The sequence below is a fragment of the Callithrix jacchus genome, chromosome 7, assembly GCF_049354715.1.
Source record: "Callithrix jacchus isolate 240 chromosome 7, calJac240_pri, whole genome shotgun sequence".
In the NCBI taxonomy this organism is placed as follows: Eukaryota; Metazoa; Chordata; class Mammalia; order Primates; family Cebidae; genus Callithrix; species Callithrix jacchus.
The window spans coordinates 129,740,197-129,756,635 of record NC_133508.1 but is presented as its reverse complement, the minus strand read 5'-3'; the positions used below and the strand labels follow the sequence as shown (position 1 = coordinate 129,756,635).

Below are 16,439 nucleotides of genomic sequence, written 5' to 3'. Positions count from 1 at the left end.
ATCCCAGCACTTTGGGAGGCTGAGGCGGGTGGATCACGAGGTCAAGAGATTGAGACCATCCTGGTCAACATGGTGAAACCCTGTCTCTACTAAAAATACAAAAAATTAGCTGGGCATGGTGGTGCGTGCCTGTAATCCCAGCTACTCAGGACGCTGAGGCAGGAGAATTGCCTGAACCCAGGAGGCAGAGGTTGCAGTGAGCCGAGATCGTGCCATTGCACTCCAGCCTGGGTAACAAGAGCAAAACTCCATCTCAAAAAAAAAAAAAAAGAAGTTTAATCTTCCCACTATGAATAGTATATGGCCCATTTAAAAAATGCATATTGATTTAGTTATATTTGCTTTCAAACTAATAGATATACTATATCCAAGAGATTTGATAATATAACTTTTTAATGGTTAAAAAATAGTAAAAAGAACTTTTGAACAATTGAATGAAAATTTATATCATTTGCAGGTTTGCCTTATAATATGGCACAGCTAATCTTTAATATACATTTGTAAAAGGCACCATATGTTAACAGAGTTAAAAAATAAAAAAGCAAGAAACCAAAATGGAGCCACTTACTCCAAACTTCCTTTTTGTATAAGTGTATACATTTTAAGGCAGATGCTTATCTGAGCAAAATACACCAGGAGAAAATCAACATTGTATTACATGTTCACACAATCTCAGATTTTTTTCAATTCCATTTGTCAGGATATTTATTTATGATAAAGCACATTAAAACAGTTTTTTTCCTAATGAAACATAAAGAAGTTGATGAACAATTTTAAAAAATTATTTAGAGATTTCATTACAGACCCTTCATAGAAGTTAAAGAAAAGTCAATCTTTTTTTCTTGTTTCTTCTTTTAGAAATGTCCATATCAATTTGTTCACTATGTCAGGTTGGTCTTGCTGAAGCCAATGACTGGCTTCGGACAAAATAGTTAGCCTGAAATAGTTCTTAACATAAATCTTTGTGACTTCAGCCATTTCAACCTCCATGAATGCGTCATTCTCTCCCCACAGTAGTAGTGTTGGAGTGCTCACCATGTGATGCTTGAGAGGCAGGCAGCTATAAAAACAAAATACGTGGGCTTGAGATTCACTGTAATAAAGTGACATTTTCCCATAATGCCCTATTAGGCCATGCATTCTGAAAGGGGCAATCTTGCCTCCAAAAGGGTGAAAACTGAATTCTTAGGTAGGTGAAAATAATCTTACCCTTTGCATACATAAAGCATAGATATACGTACAGTACATAAACAAATATTAAAATTTCACAGGGTAGGGATGATTGGGGGAAAAATGTCTAAAAAAGCTCCTTAGGAAAGTTATAATGAAAAAATGACTGAGAAACAATGCATTAAGTAATCAACCTTTACTATAAAATATTTAAAAGACTATTTAAGAAAAGGTCCAATAAAATTTAAATTGGATAAGGCTAGTAAAATATATAATAAAAGCTATAAGTTAAATATGAAATATATAATAAAAGCTATAAGTTAAATATGAAAACAAATTTTTTTTTTTTTTTTTTTTGAGACGGAGTTTCGCTCTTGTTACCCAGGCTGGAGTGCAATGGCGCGATCTTGGCTCACAGCAACCTCCGCCTCCTGGGTTCAGGCAATTCTCCTGCCTCAGCCTCCTGAGTAGCTGGGATTACAGGCACGAGCCACCATGCCCAACTAATTTTTTGTATTTTTAGTAGAGATGGGGTTTCACCATGCTGACCAGGATGGTCTTAATCTCTTGACCTCGTGATCCACCGGCCTCGGCCTCCGTAAGTGCTGGGATTACAGGCGTGAGCCACCGTGCCCCGCCCGAAAACAAATTATTCATGGAATAATTTGTTTTAAAAGGATACCAGAATTTCTGAATGGTGTGATGAGAGATTTAAACTATTAATATGTTACTGTTTAGCTTTATTTTAAACTTTTTAGATAATCTGATGCATTTTATGTGAAAATTGGAACTGAAACTAAAAAAATATACTTGGACTGAGCTTTAATATTATACTATATTTTGCAAAAAGACTCTTTTTTAAAACAAAGGTTTTGTCATATATATCTGTGTGTGTATGTGTGTATGTTCTTTTGTTTGTTTTTGAGACGTCTTGCTCTGTTGCCGGGCTGGAGTGCAGTGGCATTATCTCCGCTCACTGTAACCTCTGACTCCCTGGTTCAAGCGATTCTCCTGCCTTAGACTCCCAAGTAGATAGGATTATAGGCATGTGCCACTATGCCCAGCTAATTTTTGTATTTTTAGTAGAGACAAGGTTTCACCATGTTGGCCAGGATGGTCTCAATCTCCTGACCTTGTGATCCACCCGCCTCAGCCTCCCAAAGTGCTGGAATTACAAGCATGAGCCACCGCACCTGGCCATATATATGTATGTATGTATGTATGTGTGTGTACATATATATGTTTTTAAAATTAATTTGAGATGAGGTCTCGCTATGTTGACCAGGCTAGTCTCAAACTCCTGGCATCAAGCGATCCTCCTGTCTCGGCCTCCCAAAGTGCTAGGATTACAGGTGTGAGCCAGCATACCTGGACTATATTTTCTTAAGTACAGAAAATTATAAAGAACAAAAATAAAATCATTTATAATTCCAATATCGAAAGGTAATATTTTGGTCATTTTTCTGTGCATATACTTGAAACTATGCTATAAATATAACGCGATGTAAACAATTTATACACAATATACATATGCAAGTTTCACATTCAATTATATCAAGAATTTTCTAGTTTCATAACATTTTTCAAAAAAATTGTAAAAGATACCAGTTCATGGCATAACCCATAAATGACTTGACTATTTCCCTATAATTGAATATTTAGGTTTTGTGGTATTTCTCCTTGTTTTAAATTATGCTATAATAAACATTTTATGCCCAGATTTTTCTTGGCATTTCCGATAATCCCTTTGGGCTACAGCTTAGCTGTAGAATTCCTGAGCTAAAGGGAACAAATATTTTTAAAGCTTTTGACATCTTCTGTTAACTGTTTTTCAGTAAAGTGGATGGCATTAATTACACTCCTATTGATTAAGAATAAAAATGAATGTCTAACTGTTCAGCACTGAGTAACATTTTTACTAGTAAATTAAAAAGCCTGATTTGTGGCAATTTGGAGTTGACAGCAGGATATTATACATGCCCTCCAAAGACTTAACTTCTGACTCCACACAAGTGGCCACTATTTGGTTGTAAGGCTCTTAAAAATTAAGTTCTTTGTGAATGGGTAAATTGATAGAAAAATATATTTTATACTTGCTAACTGATGAGTTTGAATACAAACTTTAGGCCAGGGCATGGTTGTAATGCTCTTAAAAATTAAGTCCTTTGTGAATGGGTAAATTGATAGAAAAATGTATTTTATACTTGCTAACTGATGGATTAGAATACAAACTTTAGGGCTGGGCATGGTGGCTCATGGCTGTAATCCCAGTTCTTTGCGAGGCCAAGGTGGGTAGATCACCTGAGAGATCAGGAGTTTGAGACTAGCCTGGCCAAAATGGCAAAAACCCTTCGCTATTAAAAATACAAAAAATTAGCTGGGCGTGGTGGCTTATGCCTGTAATCCCAGCTACTCGAGAGGCTGAGGCAGTAGAATCACTTGAACCAAGGAGGTTGAGGTTGCAGTGAGCTGAGATCGCACCACTGAACTGCAGTCTGGGCAACAGAGCGAGCCTCCATCTAAAAAAAAAAAAGAATACAAACTTTAAAGCCAGTTACATTCTAAAGCACAATAATGTTCAAAACAAAAACATTTTCTAACAGTTTTCTGCATAGTTTAGCAATATCTGTGCACAGAACAATTGAGTTAGTAAGGTAAGGGGAGTTTTAAAGACTATTAGTCAAAGAGCAAAGAGAAATATAAACTCTTCACCAGATCAAAATAGAGGTAAAAGAGATGAGTTTCCAGAAAACAGAAGAAAAGCATATTCTCTGGTCCTGAGGTTTCAAATTACTAAATTTCACATTAAATATGTTACAAATGGAATAAAGTAATTAATAATTAAGATGATATTTTGGTTTTTATCTGCTGACTCATTTGATTTCTCAACTGGTTGAAACATTAGGGAGCAAAAAGAGGTGCTATTTGTCAGATTCCCCGCAAATACCCAACAGTACATGCATTTCTACAAACATATAAACATGTTTTGGATGCATTTAAACTGTATATATAAATGGTACCATACTCTACATATCCTTCTACAATGTGTTTTTGTGCCTTAATATATTTTTAAGATTTATGCCTTGATGATGAGGTAGGAGGTGGAACTTGACTCTGGACCAGATTGAAGACTGGCTGAAACAAGAAAGAGGCACCGAAAGCACTTCTCTATAAAATATGCCCACCAGTGCTGGACACTTTGCCATTACTGTGACAACACCCAGAAGTTACCACCCCTTTTCTAAAAATTTAGAAGTTAGAAAATTAGAAATTACATGCCCCTTAACTTGCATGTAATTAAAAGTGAGTATAGATATGAACGCAGAACTGCCCCTGAGCTGCTACTCTGGGCACACTATCTATGGGTTAGCCCTACTCTGTTAGGAGCAGTATCTGTGCTGTTGCTGTACACGACTACTTCAATAAAAGCTGCTGTCTAACACCACCAGCTTGCCCTTGAATTTTTTCCTGGGTGAAGCCAAGAGCCCTTCAGGCAAAGCCTCAATATGGGAGCTTGCCTGCCCTGCATCAATGATACATGAAGTTCTACTTCACTCATTTTCATCCCTATATGACTTTACTGCAATTGATCGATTCTTCTGTTAATAGACATTTTAAAATTTCTAATTATTTTGATAATTGAAGTAATAACTCAATTTATTCTTGTACACATCCATTTATGCACATGTGCAAGAGTTTCCTTACAGTACATTCCCAGAAATAGAACTGCTTTTCAGAGTATACACATCCTCAACCTTATTTAATATTGTCAAATTGTTTTTTAAACTGACTGTATGCTCCACAAGCAGCATGTAAGAATTCTCTTTGCTCTACTTCACTGTCAACATATTCTCAAATGGTTAATTTTTCTCCAATCAAATGAGTTTGAAACATTTTACTTACCTGATGTGCTAGATACTGCTCCACAAAACTTCTTCCCTTCCACTATAGTGATTTTAAAAATCCAATTTCTAGCAGGACAATTGGCTACCCAAAATAAAGACCGACTAATTTCCTAGACTTCCTGAAGCTAGGTGAGGATGTAATGTGTGCAATTTCTAGGTCATGCCCAGCATGCCCTCTCTGACACTTCCCACTTTCCACTGACAAATGCAGATGTGGTGGTAAGCCATCATGGACCACACAGACAAGGGCAACACCCTATGGATAACAGAACAACAAAACAGAAAGCGCCAAGGCTTCTGACCCAAGAATAACATTATACCTGTGCGGACTTCATGGAACAAAGCCACACCAGCCTAGACTTTTTACTTGTGAGAGAAAGAATTTCTATCTTGTTTATGCCACTGATATTTTATATCTCTCTTACAAGCAGTAATACCTATGTTCTATATCTGACTACCAGTAGGGTTCAGCATCTTTCATGTGTTTATTAACTGTTAGATTCCTTTTCTGTGAATTGCTTTCTCATGTCCTTTATCCATTTTTTAATTGAATTACTTATTTTTGTATTGATTCAGAGGTATTCTTTATAAACTTAATTCAAAATTGTGTATTACAAATAACTTCTCCCCACCTAAGTTTGCTTATCATTTTATATGTTTTGACATACAGATATTTAAAAATATTAATGTAGTCAAATGTATCAGTCGTCACAATTTTAGAGCTATTTGTGCTTTATTTAAGAAATCCTTACCTGAGGTCATGAAAGTTTTATTTCCTACATATTTTAAAGTTTTGATTATCATATTTGGGTTTTTATTTCCCTAAAGCTTATTTTTATATTTTATTTTATTCTATTATTTTAGATTCAGGGGGTACACATGTGGTTTGTTACATGGGTATATTGTGTGATGCTGAGGTTTGGGTTTCTACCGATCCTGCCACCCAAATAACAAACATAGCTCCAATAGGTAGTTTTTCAGCCCTTGCTGTCCTCCCTCCCCCCACCCTTTTGGAGTCCCATTGTCTATTATGCCCATCTTTATGTCCATGTATACCCAATGCCTGAAGCTTATTTTTTGTTTGGTAAAATAAAATATAGGGACCTAATTTAGTTTTATTCTATATGCATATCCAATAATTGCAACAAAATATTTTGAATTTTCACCACTGGTTTAAAATGCTATCTCTGTCATATGAAGTTCCCACATATATGGTTCTGTTTTGGGGCTTTCTTCTCTGTTTCATTAATCAATTTGTCTATCCCAGATTGAATACCATATACCATTTATTTTATAGCTTTATTGTAAGTCTTGATACCTAATAGGGCTATTCATCTGCCTATTCTTTTTTTTTTGAGACGGTCTTGCTCTGTTGCTCAGGCTAGAGTGCAGTGGCATCATCTTGGCTCACTGCAACCTCAAGTGATTCTCATGCCTCAGCCATCAGAGTAGTTGGGATTACAAACGTGCACCCCAAAGCCCAGATAATTTTTTTGTATTTTTATTAGAGACAGGTTTCCCCATGATGGCCAGACTGGTCTCAAACTCCTGACCTCATGTGATCCACCCACCTCAGCCTCCCAAAGTGCTGGGATAAGAGGAGTGAGCTACCACCCCTGGCCACCTATTCTTTTCTTTAAAATGATCTTGGCCGTTCTTGGTCCTGTGCTCTCCCATGTAAATTTTAAAATCGGCTTGTCATGTTTCATTGAAAAACTTTCTTATGGTTTTCACTGAAGTTGCATTAAGTTTATAGAATAATTTGGGGAGAAACCAATAACTTTATTTTTTATTTTTAAATTATTAATTTAAAAACTTTTCTTTTTTTGAGACAGAGTCTTGCTCTGTTGCCTAGGCTGGAGAGCACCAGCAGGATCATAGCTCACTGCAGCCTTGAATTCCTGGGCTCAAGTGATTCTCCCACCTGAGCCTCATGAGAAGCTGGGACTGTAGAGGCATGCCATGACATCTGGCTAATTAAAAATTTTTTTTTTGCAGACACATGGTCTCACTGTGTTACAGGCTGGTCTCTAACCCCTGACTTTAAGCAATCCTCCCACCTTAGTCTCCCAAAGTGCTGGGATTACAACATGAGTCACTGTACCTGGCCCCAAGAACTTTATGATATTGTAGTTTTCTACTCATAAACATGATAAACCAGAGCTGATTTTCAGTAGTTTATACCAGCAAGTCTGTATCAATTGTGAAGTTATTAAAATACTTCTCAGAAGGGCAGCGTGGTTCATTTCTGTTATCCTAACACTTAGAGATGGTGTCCTTTGAGGCCAGGAATTCAAGGCTGTAGTGAGTTGTGATTATGCCACTGCACTCCAGTCAGAGCAACAATGGAGACTCTGTCTCAAAAAACAAAAAAAAAAACTTCTCTACTGATTGGTTAATAGCCATTACTCTAAGCCCATATTATTTAATGTCTTAGAATAAATTTCGATAATCCATAAAGGTCATCTTTTGTTAGAGTCATTCCTATATGCTTTAGAATTTTTTGTTGTGTTTGCAGGTGCATCTGTTTAAGAAATATATGTTTTATAATGGTTGTTGGTTTCTGAGACCATAATTTTCTATCTTGAGCTTTTATTTATCAACTTTGTTGAGCTGTCTTAATTTTGATAATTTTTATAGATTCTCCTGCTTTTTCTAGATATATAAACACATTATCTATGAATTATTATGGTTTTATTTCTTTCCTCCCTAATTCTCACAATTTTTTCATTTTTTTTTTATTATCTTACCTGCTGGCTAAGACATAATATAGTGGTGAATAGAATAGTGGTCAAGTTTATCTTTTTTTTCTTTTCTTTTTGAGACAGGGTCTTGCTTTGTCACCCAGGCTAGCATGCAGTTGCATAATCTCAGCTCACTGCAACCTCCGCCTCCTGGGTTCCAGCGATTCTCGTGCCTCAGCCTCCAGAATAGCTGGGATTACAGGCGCCTACAACTATGCCCAGCTAATTTTTTGTATTTTTAGTAGAGATTGGGTTTTGCCATGCTGGCCAGGTTGGTCTTGAACTCCTGGCCTCATGTGATCCACCCACCTCAGCCTCCTAAAGTAGTGGGGTTCCAGGCGTGAGCCACTGTGCCTGGACCCTCAAGTTTATTTTTATTCTTTATTTTTGACCTTTCAGTGCTTTCATCACAAAATGATGTTTACTATAGGTTTTTAGTAGACGAAGTCCCCTTCTTTATTGTTGTGGTAATGGAACCATAATATGATTAACAAAAAGACACCAACTGGCACAGGGAATATCAAGTTTAATGACAAAAGAAAAAGAAACTTACAAAGATGGTTTCATGAATAAAGAGATAACAAATTACTCTCTCAGATACCTGTAGAAATTCCCAGGCCCTCCACATTTTCCCATGGAAATACAACTGTGGAGAGTACTACAAATGTATTACTTACTTTGGAAACACAAAGTAAGTATTTACCATTTTAATAGAGGTTTTGTATCTCCTTGACCCCAGCTCCTGAAGTTTTCTGTGCCTGCCAGCCCTCCAGGTTCAAATAACCAGTACAAAACACCCTTGATGTTTTATTATTATTATTATTATTATTTTCTCGGACAATTGAGTAAAGCAAAGGTCAATTTCCTAGAAATATCCCTTTAGCAGATGCAGGCTTATCCCGCCTATCTGAGGTCCGTCCACTCCTTTCTCCTCTATTTCTGGATTACTAAGAACTGTTGCATGAATGTGTGTTGAATTTTATTAATTGATTTAGCTGGTCATATTTTCCCCTTTAATCTGTTAATGTGGAATTAAATTAATGGATTTTTAATGCTAACCTATCCTTGGTTTAATTTTTTAATGCATACTGAATTCAGTTTGATATTTTATTTTGAATTTGTGGATCTATGTTTATAACCTAAATTAACCTATAATTTGCCTGTCTTATTCAATCCTTGTTTCGGTATGAAAGTTATATTAGTGTTATAAGGTGAGCCAAAACATCTTTTCCTTTTATAATATCTGAGGGAATATTTAACAGTGAGATTTTCTGTGGTAAAACTTACCTGTAAGTCAGGTGCAGTGGCTCACACCTGTAATCCCAGCACTTTGGGAGGCTGAGGCAGGCAGATCACCTGAGGTTAGGGGTTTGAGACCAGCCTGGCCAACATGGTGAAACCCTGTCTCTACTAAAAATATAAAAATTAGCTGGACGTGGTGGCCCATGCCAGTAATCCAAGCTACTTGGGAGGCTGAGGCATGAAAATCGCTTGAACCCGGGAGGTGGAGGTTGCAGTGAGCCAAGATCGCACCACTGCACTCAAGCCTGGGTGACAGAGCAAGACTCTGTCTCAAAACAACAACAACAACAACAACAAACTTACCTGTAAAACCATCTGGGCTTCTATGTGTGGGTGTGTATTTGTATGTGTATGTGTGTTATTATAGATATGCTTTAAATTCATATTTATTGGCTATAAGTCTTCTCATGTTTTTGAATTCTTCATGAGTAGTTTTGGATAAGTTACGTTTTTCTTTAAAATTTCCATTTTGGCGTGGTGGCTCACACCTGTAATCCCAGCACTTTGGGAGGCCGAGGCAGGCAGATCACCTGAGGTAGGGAGTTCGAGACCAGCCTGATCAACATGGAGAAAACCCATCTCCACTAAAAATACAAAATTAGCTGGGCATGGTGGTACATGTTTGTAGTTTCAGCTACTCGGGAGGCTGAGGCAGGAGAATTGCTTGAACTCAGGAGGCAGAGATTGTGGTGAGCTGAGATTACGCCATTGCACTCCAGCATGGGCAACAAGAGCAAACCTCTGTCTCAACAAAAAAAATTGTCCATTTTGTGAAAGTTTTAAAACTTGTTAACTTAAACATTTATACCTTAATGTCTGTTATATTCATATTAATACTTTTGTTGTTTTTGTTGTTTTGATACAAAGTCTGACTCTGTCACCCAGGCTGGAGTGCAGTGGTGTGATCTCTGCTCACTGCAACCCTCCCGGGTTCAAGCGATTCTCCTGCCTCAGCCTCTTGAGTAGCTGGCATTACAAGTGTCTGCCACCACACCCCTCTAATTTTTTTGTATTTTTAGTAGAGACGGAGTTTCACCATCAGGATGGTCTCTCTCTCCTGACCTGGTGATGCCCTCTGCCTCAGCCTCAAAGTGCTGGGATTACAGGCATGAGCCACTGTGCCCAGCCAATACTTATATTTATTCACTGCTTTCTGGTTCCTAACTTTGTTTACTTGTGCCTTCTGATTTTTTTAATCATTTCTTGCCAAAAGTTGATCTATCTTAGTAGTCTTCAAATAATTGGCTTTTGCTTTTTTCCACTTCTCTCTATTGTGTCTTTGTTTTTTATTGCATTAATTTTTGCTTTATATTTAATTTAAATTATTTGCCTTCTAATTTATTTTTGTTTATATATTCTTTTTCTAACTTCTTAAATTGAACTCTTATCACACTAATTTTCAATCTTCTTTTCTAATATAATCCGTAAAGCTATATATTCCTAAGTATTATTTTAACTGTATTCCTCATGTTTTGAAATATCACTTTTTCTAAGTTTTTACTAATTTCCATAGATTTTTTTTTACCCATAGTTATTCAGAAGTCAAATTTCTGAATATATGAAGTTTTCTAAGAGTTTGTCGTTATTGATTTCTACTGTAATGTGTTCAGAGAAAACAATCTACGTAATATTCTTTGGTATTGGTTAAGATTTGCTTTGTAGTCAAGTGTGTAATCAGTCTTTGTAAATATTCCCCCAACTAACCTACAACCATCTAGTTTAAAACTCCATCTTAGCTGGGCGCGGTGGCTCACGCCTGTAATCCCAGCACTTTGGGAGGCCGAGACGGGTGGATCACGAGGTCAACAGATCGAGACCATCCTGGTCAACATGGTGAAACCCCATCTCTACTAAAAATACAAAAAAAAAAATTAGCTGGGCACAGTGGCACGTGCCTGTAATCCCAGCTACTCAGGAGGCTGAGGCAGGAGAATTGCCTGAACCCAGGAGGCGGAGGTTGTGGTGAGACGAGATCGCGCCATTGCACTCCAGCCTGGGTAAACAAGAGTGAAACTCGGTCTCACACACACACAAAAACAAAACAAAACAAAACAAAACAAAACAAAACAAAACAAAAAAACTCCATCTTTTGCCTTGATAAAACTGTTTTGAAGTTTATAAGCCTGCTCTCTCTCATTTGCTCTCTCTCTGCCAATTAACAGGATTACAGTGATTACTCTTGGGAATGCAAATCCTCCCAATAAACAACTGTTAGTAAAAGAACCTCAGAAAGATGAGAATATTTTCCTTACAACATACTGTTCTACAATTCAAAGCAAGCACTGATAAAAAGATAAATTGAAAACTGTCATTCTTGTCCTTTATCTAAAATTAAGATTTTAAATCTTTTTTCTTGAATGTAAAAGAAATTAAGATTTGTTTGAAAATGTGCCATTTCATTTTCTCTTTACAAGTGTTATTTGTAAAAAAAAAATAAATAAATAAGAAAACATGAACTTCAGACATTGTTGCTATATCCTATAAAATACAACCTGTAGCCTCTGTAATCTAACTGCCTTTCTAATCATTGCCTTGCTTGATAAACTGTTACCTTCAGAGACCATTTACATTAACATCTCTGTTTTGCCAAAGATATATATATATTGGTAAGTTTGTTCTTGTTAGTCAAAAAGGTTTGGACTTATCTCTTCTTCCCTTATTCATATAATCTCATGACTCCTTTTGAATTCCAGAGTTTGAAAGGTTTTGTTTTATTTAAACCAGTACCTGCTCTAACTTCCCATCTCTTACTTTTAACCATTTTGTGTCCTTATGCTTTAATTGTAACTGTAAACACCATATAGATGGACTTAAAAAAAAATCCAATCTGATATTCTCTGTTTTATAACTGACAATATTAATATGAAAATGTTGGTTGTGCATACTGACATATTGAAATTGCTTTGTCATCTTATTTGTGCTTTCTATTTGACCTTGCTTTGCTTCTTTTTCTCTTTCTCTTTTTCTCTTAGTTTGTGCTTCTATTTTACCTTGCTTTGCCTTTTTAATTAATAATTTTAAATTTTTTTAATTGATAGTTTTAAATTGATCATTTTCTTGTTCTCCTCTACTGGTTTGAAAATAATACTATTCTATTTCCATTATTTTATCACAAAAATATTATTAGCATATATACACATATACAATTTCTAATTCTATCCTGTATATCAATTATAACTTGCTTTTTTTTTTTTTGTGAGATGGAGTTTCACTGTTGTTACCCAGGCTGGAGTGCAATGGCAGGATCTCGGCTCATTGCAACCTCCACCTTCTGGGTTTAAGCAATTCTCCTGCCTCAGCCTCCCGAGTAGCTGGGACTACAGGCGCGCGCCACCATGCCCAGCTAATTTTTGTATTTTTAGTAGAGACGGGGTTTCACCTTGTTGACCAGGATGGTCTCGATCTCTTGACCTCGTGATCTACCCGCCTCGGCCTCCCAAAGTGCTGGGATTATAGGCGTGAGCCACCACGCCCGGCCGGTTGTTGTTTTTTAAATTAAATTAAATTTTTTTTTTTGTTTTTTGAGATCAAGTCTTTTTCTGTTACCCAGGTTGGAGTGCAGAGGTGCAATCTAGGCTCACTGTAACCTTTCCCTCCTGAGTGCAAGCAATTCTGCTACTTCAGCCTCCCGAGTAGCTAGGATTACAGGCAGACACCACACCCTGCTAATTTTTGTATTTTTAGTAGAGACAGGGTTTTGCCATGTTGGCCAGGCTGGTCTTGAACTCCTGACTTCAGGTGATCCGCCCACCTCAGCCTCCCAAAGTGCTGCGATTACAGGCATGAGCCACCACACATGGCCCAGGTTGATATGTTTTACTTTGGATTATGAACTCATCTTTAAGGGGCATCATTTGTGGGAATATTGTGAGCCCTGAATTGAGATGTATCCTAGAGAAGTTTTGTCTTTGTTTCCGCCAGGCTTCCTAGGGAAGCTGGAGGCATGTTAACATATAATTTTTATCCTGAGAATTCCAGAATCATGGAGGTAGCAGAAATTCAAATCTCTAAACCTCAAATTCAAGGCCAGCTGTGGCTCTTAATTCTTAGGAGAAATAAAATCTCATTTTTTTTCCCTAAGTGTAGACCATGTCTCATCTTTCACTCTATACTTTCTTTTTTTTTGAAATGGAGTTTCGCTCTTGTTGTCCAGGCTAGAGTGCAATGGTGCAATCTTGGCTCACTGTAACCTCCACCACCCAGGTTCAGTTGATTCTCCTGTCTCAGCCTCCCAAGTAGCTGGGATTACAGGCATGCGCCATCACACCCTACTAATTTTGTATTTTTAGTAGAGATGGAGTTTCTCCATGTTGACCAGGCTGGTCTCGATCTCCTGACCTCAGGTGATCTGCCCACCTTGGCCTCCCAAAGTGCTGGGATTACAGGCGTGAGCTACCACACCCGGCCATCACTCCATATTTTCTCCCCAGACGATATCTTCTAAAACCAAAGCTTGTTTCTACATCAGTGACTCCCAGATCTTACATATCTTCATCCCCGATTCTCTCCTCTGAGTTCCAGACCCTACTATCCAACTGCATATTTGAATATCTAAGGTATCACTCAAAAGTCAACTAACCTAAGACAATAAATTTCATGACTTTTTCATTAAAACTCATCCCATTCTAGTGTTTCCTGTCTCAGTAAATGGCATGCTTATCCATGCTGTTGTGCATGCCAGAAATCCAGGAACCATAGTTGACATCCATCTCCTTGTTCCTCCTCCAACCCACTCCTAACCCCTGTCAGTTTTACCTCTTAAGTATCTTTTAAATTTGTCCACTCTCTCCATCTCCACTGTTTTCAGAATAGTTGTTCAAGTTACCATCATCTCTAGCCTGGACTGCTACAGTTTCCCCACATTTCACATTTACTCTGAAAATTCTCCAATACATTCTCTGTGCTATGGCCAGACTGAACTTATTCAGATACACATGCAGGTTGTTTTTCTTTTCTGCTTGAGATTCTCATTCAATTGGCTTCACATTCATGGATCTTACATCCTTCATATGGTCTACTTGGCTATGCATGGCCAGCTGCTACCTACCTCTTGGACCCAGCCTTATGATGCTCTTCTCACCCTTACTTTCTGTGCTCCAGCTAAGAAGTCCTAATTCTCTTGCTTGAAGCTGCAATCCTCTTCCAGCTTCCCATAGGGCTTTGGTACCTGTTGTTTCCTTTTTGTAGAATGCTAGTCCTTCTGATTCCAATCTTCTCTAGTCAATACCTAACTCATCCTTCACTTCATTGGTTTAACATAATTTCCTCGGTTTTCATCTCTTTCTTTCAAAGCCTTTCTGTGAGTTTATAACTACTCACTCATTACTGTGGTTATTTGCTTAAGGTCTGTTTTTCCTATTAGGCTACAAATTTTGTGAGACCAGAGACCTTATCTAGTTTTGCTCATTACTATGTTCTGAGTACGAATGCAGTCCAGAACATACTGCTTAATAAATAAATCATCATTTAAAAATAACTAAAAATATACATCTATTCAAAATAATCTAAAAGGAGAGAATAAGTGGATAGAGTCGTGGATAAAACAAGTGACAGCTACATGGAGGATTTGTTATATTATTCTATCTACTTTTCCATACATTTGAAATTGTCCATAAGTGCATGCCTGTAATCCCAGCTATGTGGGAGGCTGAGGCAGGAGAATCGCTTGAACCCGGGAGGTGCAGGTTGTGGTGAGCTGAGATCACGTGACTGCACTCTAGCCTGGGCAACAATAGTGAGACTCGGTCTCAAATAAATAAATAAATAAATAATAAAAAGATATTGCCCATAAAAATATTATGTAACTTATTAAAAAAATTAAAATACTTTGAGTCTTTGGATAAGTGGTGAATTTAATCTTACAAATAAAATAGTGTCCCTTTAGAACCAGACTGAAATATTTTTATTTAACTAAAAGAAATTATACTGACCTGAAGATATTTCGGTAATAGTTAATTGGACCACTTAATGCTCCAGGCTGAGAAAAGACATAAATATAAGCTTCAAGATCCTCTGTTGTTAATTGGCATCCTTTTCTTCCAATGCCAGTGCTGTGACTGGTAAACAAATGTTTCAAAACCTAATTTAAGTGAGAAGAGAATAATTAAAACTTTTTGCTTAAATCTTTGGCTTTGGAAAGGAAATGGTGGTCATTGTGCAGTGACAACTCCTAATTTCTGCTCTAGCCACGTTTGAGATCTCATTGTTTATACACACATATTCTATGCATTTCTGCTTTCCTGGCTTTTTTTTCCCTCTATATTCTTCCCTTCTAATCCCCCTTGCACACTTCCATTTTTATAAAAAGCATCCTATCTTCTTGTTGCCTATTTATATTCTATAAGGCCCAGCTCAACAGTTTCTTGAATAAATGACTAATTCCCCATCTGGACAGGAAATAAAAGATAAGCCCAGGACATTGAGGAGGCAAGCTATCACTGACTAAAGCGATTATGTCCAAAAACCACAAGAGCCAACCTCAAGGGATGCCTCATTTGATGCCAATTGTGGGAAAATTTGGGCATCCAAAAGAATAATGACTATACCTAATAGCAAATATATACTCACTATTCTAAAAGTTGTTTGTAAAAAGAAAAAGAATGAGCATATATCCCACCATTCTTGTGTGAACTATATTCCAGAATAAATTATAGATGTGAATAAATTTTTCTTTATAGCAGAATTTAAAAAACAGAAAGAATTATAAAATTAGAAAATCACCATTTTTCATACCCTAATGAATAATGGGCCTAGACTATGATCAGTAATACATTGCTAAAATTAATTTGGCAGGATATTAGAACATTTTGGATAGGCTGACAACTCATGAGCTCACTGTTTCATGTGCTTCCCTGATGGGATGCATTAAGAAATACCCAGTACCAGCTATTAAGTATTCTTTTCAAATTAAAATTTATCAAGCCTCTAGATCACCAGTACCTATGAAGTAGGAAAACAAGGGTTAGAGGAGCAAGTCAAATACTACCATGATGAAGCAATCAGCCAAATACAAAATGTAGATCTTTCCTCAAGGCAAATTTCTTCATTAAATAAGTGATATTTTTTAAAAAATACAAAAAGAAAAGAAAGAAGGCACTACTATACATTTTAAAAGCCGTACAACTAAATATAAGATATAGGTTTTGGTTCCTGATTCAAACAAATAAAGTAGTATATCAAGACAGTTATGATAGTTAATGAAATTTGAATGGGTCTTAAATGATATTGAGTTGTCATTTATGATGTTAGATTTGATAGTGGCATTGGGGTTAGGTTTTTTGTTTTTTGTTTTTAAGTTCTTATCCCATCACAGTTACAC

At 36.9% G+C, this 16,439-nt stretch overlaps 1 protein-coding gene across 1 annotated transcript in view; it reads right to left on the bottom strand.

Annotated features, from left to right (window-relative positions):
- Positions 1 to 375: 375 nt before the first annotated feature.
- Positions 376 to 16,439, bottom strand: part of EPHX4 (epoxide hydrolase 4) — a 37,039-nt gene continuing 20,975 nt past the window's right edge. Inside the window, exons 6-7 of the mRNA XM_002751079.6 lie at positions 15,052 to 15,200; positions 376 to 1,060 (exon numbers count right to left, since the gene is read on the bottom strand). Of these exons, the coding sequence (XP_002751125.1) occupies positions 829 to 1,060; positions 15,052 to 15,200 (381 nt within the window). The 3' untranslated portion in view covers positions 376 to 828. The remainder of the gene's footprint in view (positions 1,061 to 15,051; positions 15,201 to 16,439) is intronic.